The sequence below is a fragment of the Cibotium barometz genome, chromosome 11 (assembly GCF_041138505.1).
Source record: "Cibotium barometz isolate CiBa-2024 chromosome 11, ASM4113850v1, whole genome shotgun sequence".
NCBI classification, from domain to species: Eukaryota; Viridiplantae; Streptophyta; class Polypodiopsida; order Cyatheales; family Cibotiaceae; genus Cibotium; species Cibotium barometz.
The window spans coordinates 17,588,930-17,598,152 of record NC_141056.1 but is presented as its reverse complement, the minus strand read 5'-3'; the positions used below and the strand labels follow the sequence as shown (position 1 = coordinate 17,598,152).

Below are 9,223 nucleotides of genomic sequence, written 5' to 3'. Positions count from 1 at the left end.
GCTCAGCTCCCTCCCTCACTCCATTCTTCACGACTGTCCCAAGCAGGGGGAGAGAAACAGAGGCGTCAGCCCATGAAGAGGGACTCTAGAGAGAGCACAATACAGAAGCATGCATGTCCACGTGCATTCGAAGCATCCATTTACTATTTTAAGTTGATTTTATGAGATTTGTTTCTAAAATAAAAAGGGTCTGAATATTTCAAACTTTCTACTTTTTTCCAAGGTTAAATGAAAACCCAAAAAAAACGTTTGGGGTGCTTATTATTTAGTCGTGGCCATACGTCCATGTAGATACATATGTTGTGATAATAATCTGATTAATAACAGAATTTAATATGTATTCAAGAGAGAGCTGATCGTGGGTGGTAGAGAAAGCTTGGATAAGTTGGATATACTCCGGTTAGTTGCCCCCGGCACTGTGTTCGACTTGCCGTGTCAGTGCCAATTTGTTCAAGGACCCTTTGTGGGCGTCTCCCTTTCATTATGCTAACATCTGCGGATGGAAAGATACTTGCAGACAATGAATTGGCAAACCAGGAGGCTTTTTCTAGGCCCTCCCTGATGGGTTTTTCTTAAGTATTTGATCATGGAAGGGAATGGGTTTTTAAAGGTCTTCCAAAGTGGCCATGCACATTGGGGGCAAGGAAAGGCACGTTCTTACAATGAAGTAGCTAAGAGCTCAAGAAAGCATTTGCCTTCCATGTTTACGACCCCTTAAAGCTTTGGCCTGTTATGTGGAAATATCATGGAGAAAGCTTGGTTTTTAGGTCTTCTTCTGTCTCAGGGTCTTTACACACAAGATTCCCCCTCCATAGGACGGATGGAGATCGGATGCCGTGCTCATGAGGGACAGGTGAGTGAGATCTTCCTTTTTCACGGGTGGGGCTTGTGTGTGTAAAGTCCCTCATTAGATGTGGTTTGTCATTGGTGACTTCAGTTGTGGAGGGGAGAGGCTTTCTCCCTCTTCCTCTTCATCTTTTTACAAAAGAAAAGGGAAACCATCTACTACAATTTCAAAGGGGACAAACTTAAGAAAACATTAGGCAATGAAAAGCTTGAGAAAGCAAATCGAGATGATTGTTGCCAGGAGATGATAGTTGGGTTGCGGGTTATCGTAAAGATCTTGCCTTATTTGATTCATCTGGCTTTTCTCAATATGGCATCACAACTCACGAGCTGGCCTTTGAGGCTGGACTCTACGCACTTGGCTGTTGGTTATGGATGCTCTATGAATGATGCTATGTTTGATATGGTGTCAACTCTCACGAGCCGGCCTATAAGGCTCGACTCTGTGGCTGTTGGATATGGAGGTCGTGTAAATGATGCCCTGACCCATAGCTCTATTCTTGAAGAGGGCATACAGAAGGCCGACAACAAGATGTCTAGAGGCTCTTACATGCATGTCTGGAACTTGTGTAAAGAGAAACGGCTAAAGGAGGCAGTTGATACCCTCTTACATATGTATCAACAAGGCCTTCAGCTAGAGTCTGACTCTGTTGCAGAGGTCTTGCTGCTTTGCACAAGCATGAGAGCGTTGGCAGAAGGGAAGCAGCTACACCTTCTCTTGAAAAATAAGGGTGTGAGGTCCAACAGCTATTTGCAAAACAACCTTCTCAACATGTATACAAAGTGTGGTAGTTTGGTGGAGGGGCGGCAAGTGTTTGAGGAGATGCCCATGCGGGATGTGGTATCATGGAATGCAATGATTACAGGCTATGCAAAGAGCGGGGATAATGGTGAAGCACTCAAATTGTTCTGGAAAATGCAGCAGGAGAGTGCAGAGCCAAACAAGACCACCTTTGTATGCGTCCTCAAAGCATGTGCACCTCCAGCATCCCTAGACGATGGCGTTCAGATTCATACGCATGTTATTCACTGTGGACTTGAACAAGATATTTTTGTAGGGAGTGCTCTGGTTGAGATGTATGCCAAGTTCAAGAGTCTCCATGATGCCCGTCGAGTTTTTGAGAAGATGACTGTGCGAGACGTGGTCTCATGGACTTCAATGATTGCAGGATATTCTGAGTGTGGGCATGGCGAGGAGGCATTGCGACTGTTTCAGCAAATGCTTCAAGAAGGTGTGAAGCCAGACAAGGTCATTTTTTTTAGTGTTCTTAGTGCATGTGCCAGCCCGACAGCGTTGGAACAAGGGCACAGAATACACTCACACATCATTGATGCTGGTTTTGAGCTAGATGCTTTTGTAGGGAGTGCCCTTGTTGACATGTACGCTAAATGTGGCAGTCTGCAGCTTGCTTGCCATGTGTTTGAGCAGCTCCCTATCAGAGATGTCGTCTCTTGGACAGCATTGATATCAGGATATGAACAACAGGGTGAAGGCAAGGAGGCATTGAAGGTTTTTTACGAGATGGAAGCTGCAAATGTCAAACCCAATGAGGTCACGTTTGTGAGCACTCTTAATGCATGTGCACCGCTTGCAGCCTTGGAATTGGGGATCTCAGTTCATGTCAAAATAATCAATCATGGGTATGAGTCCAACATGTATGTAGCAAGTGCCCTTGTTGATATGTATGCAAAATGTGGGAGTGTAGAAGATGCATACCTAGTGTTCTGCAAGCTAACTAACCACGATACTGTGACATGGAATACAATAATTGATGGACAGGCCCAGCATGGCAACCCAAAAGCAGCCCTGCAACTTTTTGAACAAATGAAGCACGAAGGTGTGAGGGTAGATAGCATGACATTTGTTGGCGTGCTTTCTGCTTGCAATCATGCCGGGCTTGTGGATGAAGGATGGCGCTACTTTGATTCCATGCATCATGATCATGGTATCAGCCCCTCTGCAGAGCATTATGCTTGCATGGTTGACATCCTTGGCCGTGCTGGCCATCTGGAGGCAGCAACTAACTTTTTGCAGAAGCTGCCCTTCGAACCTAGTTTGTCAGTGTGGACTGCAGTGATTAGTGCATGCAGAGTTCATGGCAACGTAGATATGGCAAAGAATGCAGCAGAGTCCATCATCAAACTGGAGCCACAGAAAGAATCCGCTTATGTGCTACTATCTAACACCTATGCTGTTGCAGATGGCGAAGCAAGGAAGTGAATTGACACACAAATGGAAACCGAAGGACTGTCGGTGGGAGTTGAGATTAGTGGCTGGCGGTGTGTTGCCATCAGACCATTGAGGGTGTTGCAGCTAGTCCTGCAGAAACCATCAGTACTATGTACAGATGGTAGGTCACTGGAATTTGGGAGCCACATCCAGAATCACTCCGTGGCTGTCAGACAGCAGAGGGAGGCCTTCATGTAGATGTGAAGCAAGGGCCTTTCTTTATGCAGACAGCTTTGAGGGAAAAGAAACAATGCTGAGCTCTAATTGATGCGGCGTGTACTGCTAAAACTATCTCCCCTAAAATTTAAGAGTGCTCTCTCAATTTAAATCCCTCGTTGCCGTCCTCTCTCTTTTTTAATTCGAATCGTCACCTTCCTTTTCTTCATTAATTTGAATTGTTTCACTGTCAAGAAGAAAGTGGAGATCACGTCCCCTTCGCCATTGCCACAGTTTTAGCTGAAACAGTTGAGGGTTTGATCGTCGCCATAGCCAAGTTGAGCAGGAAAGTAGGGTTGCATGTTGATCAGAAGGTATTTTTCCATGTCAAAACTGCTTTTGGGATCATGATGGTTATGGCCAATTTCTCTCTGTTTTAATCTATATATTCATCAATATATACATAGATCGTAGCCAACATGGCCTCCAAAAGGTAACATGTATGCCTATGATCTGTCCCACAAACCTAGGATCAGATGATAACAAAGGGAATGTACTTGCCTTTTTATAGGCTTCCTTAATACCCCTATATACAGTCGGCTAGCGTAGGACAAGCATAAAACACAATATAATGCCAAATTGCCTGGAAAACCCCTCCAGCTCCTTCTGACTACCTTCAGTAAAATATATAGCTTTAAACTTTGCTGTTTACAGCCTCAAAAGGTTCCTAATCTTGGCCTAAAACTGGGGATTAAGCATATCCACATGCTGTGCATGTGACAATACGTGTCCATGCATGTACATCTACGCATTGCACATATGCACATTCACATACAAGCTGCACAAATTTTCCCTTGGGAAGCCTACGCACGAGTTGCACATGGCATGCATATTTTCGCATTGATGCATATAAGTGTATCCAAGCACTTATGCATGTAAACATTGAAACATACATTTTGTGGCTATACATGCAACTTATGTCTGTAATACTAACACCATAATTTGCATGTAGCAGCAGTTATCTAGCCTTTGATAATGTCTATGTTTTGCAAATGGCCAGCTAAAATCCTCCCTGTGGTGAAGAATCAGCAGTTACTAATGTGCACTTTTCTAATTGGGAATGCCCTTGCTACGGAGGTATGTTTTGTGGCTTATAATTTTTTATGAGTGGAAAAATTGATTCTTTTCAAAATTTCAAAGAGGCAGGCTTTAACTATATTTCTCGGCGGGGTGCGATTTTGACATCAATGACACTGATTTTGATGTTTGGTGAGGTCAGTGTTGGATGCTATGTTTTGTGGCTTATAATTTTTTATGAGTGGAAAAATTGATTCTTTTCAAAATTTTAAAGAGGCAGGCTTTAACTATATTTCTCGGCGGTGTGCGATTTTGATATAAGTGACACTGATTTTGATGTTTGATGAGGTCAGTGTTGGATGCTATGTTCACATCCTTGATTGGTCACAAAACATGTTTAGTATGTCCATCCCTTATGATATCTGCAATCGAGTGCAGGACATGACAACTCTGGACCTCTCTCAGAACAACTTCTCCAGTCTCATCCCTGCCAACCTTGAACTATTTCAACAGCTTGCCTGCAGCACAATCAATTATCAGGCGAGCTCCCATGGGGTATTGGCATCCTTCTCAGATTACATGATCTGGATGTATCATTCAACTCTCTAACAGGACCCATCTCATCTGGGTACACTAATTGTAACATGCACTTGATGGGGATGGTTTTTAATGATAAGGTAATGATGCTGAATTCTGAATTGCAGAGATTTAGGGTTGAGAGAAGTACACATGAACACCAGATTGGGTCCCAATCCACCCTCTCAATGACCCCCACTTATAGGTGTATTTGCTTTATTGCTTGCAAGTGAATGAAGTACAAACACATGCTGAAAACAGTGCTGGACTGAACTGACTTCAACTCGATTACCTCACTGAGATATCACCTGTACGATGAGTGTTGCTGAATGAAGTGCTGCCCGGATTGAGCTGCTGCTTGTCGCCCTGTCCAAACATGGTTGAAATGAAGTGGCACTCTGCTGTAGACCTGGCCGCCCTCTGTTGGCTTGCGTTTTCTTCTCTAGGCTGCCCACGGCTACGATCCAAAATGCAAAGAAGACAATGGACAAGATGAGAACCTCAGCCCCCAAAGTGTCTATAAGTAGGGTTTCATGGTTGGTCAAGGATCCCATGGAACGGTGTGCACAGGCACACTTCAACATGACCCTCCCAGAGATGGGCGGCTACTGTAGGGTACCCCAGCTCCCTCTTGACGGGGCAATACCCAATGTCCCTTTTTTGTCCTTGACTCACGGGTGCCCATGGTTTGTCCACATCTACCATGACCCCGAACTGATCATTGCTCGTGAACACATGAAAATGCGGCTTTCACACATGTCATGACACAATTGCCCCTAACCTGGACACTTACTTGACTTGGCCATTCGAGACACCCGACACCATGGGTCTCATAAGTGTTCAGTTTGGCCTGTACAAACATTACAATGTGCGGAGGCATCCATCAACAATGCAGGGTCTTTCTTGTAGAACTTCCCGTCATCAACTCTTGGAGGGTCTTTTGCTTCGGGATCCGGAACTGTTGCCTTCTTGAACTTGTTGGCAATGATCCCTTGGCTTTGGTATCCGTGTGGACTTCCTCCTCCTTGTGACAGACTGCAAAAACACCCTGAGAATACTCACTCTCACGGTTAGCAATATGGTTAGCCAATGGAGCAAGAGAACTAGTAGTAACAACCACACTGTCAGAACTTTGAATCAACTGGGCATTAAATGGAGGGAAAAACCAAGCACCCGAGGCTTGCGGTGTTTCTTCCCGATGCAAACTAGAAGCGAGTGGAACCCGCGGGGTACCTGTGATGCTTTTGATAAGAATCAAAGTCTTAAGATTCTTCCATACATACATACATTCGGCAAATGCTCCCATATCCACCGTGCTCTGGTGCCTCCCTATCCACCTCTCGAGGCTGGAAAAAACAGGTGATGGTAAGCTGAGAGGAGGGTTGTTGAGGGCAGGGATCTGTGAGTAGTGACTCTCTGTGTCGACTGAGCTCTAGTAGGAAGAGTCCAAGCTTAGTTGCAATGAAATGCGTTTCATTCAGTATGAATGAAACGAAACGTTTCATACGTTTGAAATGCGTTTCATTCACATTACCTAGGTTAATGTACGATTTCAGCATTTTTTTTAAATCTAGAGAGCCCGTTTTTCGAAGAAGAAAAAAAATTTCTACATGCGCCTATGAAACCGTTTGAAGTGTTAGACATCTTCTCCTTGTCGTTGGCTTCCTTTTTGGTGTCCTATTTTAGTCTCTAGGGCTAACCATGTTAGCTAGAGGGGCTCGTCACCCCTCACTTATTTTACCCATATTTTATCTCCATTTTATGGAGTCTTGGACACCTTTTATCTTAGTCATGGGGAGATTTTTTCTTTAGTTGTGAGCTGGTTGGCTGCCTACTTCTGGGCACATACCCTCACTCCTTTTTCATTGCTTAGCATTATTTGTTGCAGTCCCTCACATACGAGGCCTTCTCCCCTCTTGCTCGAGGCCTTCTCCACTCTTGCTCGAGACATGTATTCTTGGATGATGATATTGAGAGTAGGTCCGTACATGTGTTTCCTCCCCATCTTTCTCTCTCACTCTCTCGCCTATGTTTCCACTTTCCCTTCTTTCGTTGCACATTCTATCATAGTATCAAAGCGCTGGTGAAGATCAGTGTTGGATGCTCCCTCCTCTCCCTCCTCAGGTGTCAGATCTGTGTTTTTCAGCAGGTGGACAGATCTGCGTTTTTTTCCTCTCAGGTTGCTGCTAGTCGCCTGCCTCTTCCAGGCACTTCTCCATTACAGTCCCATGGTCTTCCTTCATCGATTTGACCTCTAAGAACCCCTTTCACACATGTTTCAAGGCTCCAGCACCTAGAGTGTTGCATTTTTCTACAGGTGGTTATCATTGGCAGATTGCAGTGTTTTTCAGCATCTTCCCCCTTGTAGTGTGAGCCGCATGTTCTGTGCAAGACAACAGCAGCATCTTTGCTTTGTTTTTTTCACCTGCAGGTTTGTCGCTGCAGGTTTGTTGCTACTCTCAGGCTTGGTGTGGTACCATATATCTTCTGTTTTTTCGAGATTCAGCACTATCTACTGCCCCAATCAGATTTGCAGCCATGGTTGTTGCGTTTTTCTGAATTGTTTCTACTGGTAGCTCTACTTGCACTTGGGCTCCTCCCGTTGGAACCAAAGGTACCTTCTCTTCATCGTTTTTTCCTCATAGGAGGTGTGGACATTGGTTGGCCTAAATTTTCAGGATTGCAGCCCTCTGTTGGTGCTGCATTTTCTTCTCTAGTGGACACAAATCACTTGCAGAGGGGGTTTTGTTTGGATTGTGGCTTTGGAGGCAGATTGGTACTTGAGGAGGACACTGAATTTTTGATTTCAATCAGCGTTTTGCTGATTTTGGAGCATCTATACCTGTGTTTTGTTCCTGGCCTTCACAATTACCTGGTTTCTTCATGCTCCTTGCCTTCTGTTGGCGGTGGAGTGCTGTTGCTGGACGACGACAGTGTTTTGGCTGCGTTTTGCTTCCCATAGGAGTTTTCTATACTCAGAGGGGGCCCATCTCCAGCTACTTCACATGAGGATCAGTTTCGGGAGCTGTTTTGTATCTATGGAGACTTTCTTCTGTGACATGAGTTTACAGATTTTGGAGGAGAGTAGTGATCTTTTCAGAGATCCTGAGCAGAGTTTATTTTGTCCAAACCTGTGTTCTTTGCGGTGTTTGCAGAGAAAGGAGGGTGTTTTGCCTATGCAGTGTGATCCTTTCACATGGATCATTTGTTTGTTGGTTGCTGATTCTTGGGATCTGATTCTACTTATGGAAGAGTCTTTTGCTATCAGTGTTGCTTTTGAGCCTTGAGGACTTTGTTACCACTGCAGTTTATATTCATGCATCCCTTCCTCATTGTGAGGAGTCTACCTTTGCCTCTCTTTGTGATGCTTTTGAGGATGCCTCTTCCCCTGCCATTTTGATGCGGTGTGCAAGTTTGATGTTTTGGAGTATGGACTTTTAGACTCGGTGGGATGCTTTGGATTTGTGGTTGCTAATCGTGCTTGGGGCACAGTGGTACTTCTAGAGTTTTTTGGATTTGGATCAGAATCAGGTTGGGCTTATACTAGTTCGAGGACATCTTTTTTTAGACAGGGATGTGGGATCCTTTCATCTGGCGATACCCACCTCAGTGGAGTGTGCTTATGTACAGCATTGGGCAACTCATGGTACGGAGTTTGAGCAGATGGACCCCATCTTTTCTACAATCTTTACATCTTGCGATGCTTACCTTTTCAGAGGATGCTTTTGTACACCATTTGGCTACTCTTGGTACAGGGTTGAAGCAGATTGACTCTAATTCTTTTGAGGGTTCCAGTGAGGAGCAATTTGCTTCTCCCATTATTGATTATCTACAAGATCTGATCTTGGTTGGTTTTGAGGTTTTTCATACCTTCTCTAGGCTGGATACACGACATACGACTTCGGGGAGTGTTCTTACACTTGAGTTTGGAACCATTATTTGAAGTAGCACGTCGTAGCCTACATGGTTGTTTTCTTCTAGAGGAGCGGTGTACTTGGCAGGTTGTTATGTTGCTTTTGTAGCTAAGTTATTGAGGAGATTGCTTGTGGAGCTTTCTTGGTACCTATTTCTGGAGCCTTTCATCTTTGATCGAGGACGGTGTCTCTGGCCTCTTAGTTCACTCAGCATCTGGTGCTGAGAGGGGGTGTTAGACATCATCTCCTTGTTGCTGGCTTCTTGTTTGGTGTCCTATTTTAGTCTCTAGAGCTGACCATGTTAGCTAGAGCAACTGGTCACCCCTCACTTATTTTACCCATATTTTATTCCCATTTTATGGAGTCTTGGGCACCTTTTATCCTAGTCATGGAGTTTTTTTCTCTAGTCGTCCCAGCTGGTTGG

At 44.5% G+C, this 9,223-nt stretch overlaps 1 protein-coding gene across 1 annotated transcript; it reads left to right on the top strand.

Moving 5' to 3' along the window:
- Window positions 1-322: 322 nt before the first annotated feature.
- Window positions 323-3,493, top strand: LOC147633851 (pentatricopeptide repeat-containing protein At2g13600-like). Its single transcript, XM_086804903.1, has 2 exons — window positions 323-853; window positions 938-3,493. Exons 1-2 carry the CDS (start codon window positions 746-748, stop codon window positions 3,065-3,067), a joined length of 2,238 nt encoding a protein of 745 aa, XP_086661029.1. The 5' UTR covers window positions 323-745; the 3' UTR covers window positions 3,068-3,493.
- Window positions 3,494-9,223: the final 5,730 nt, after the last annotated feature.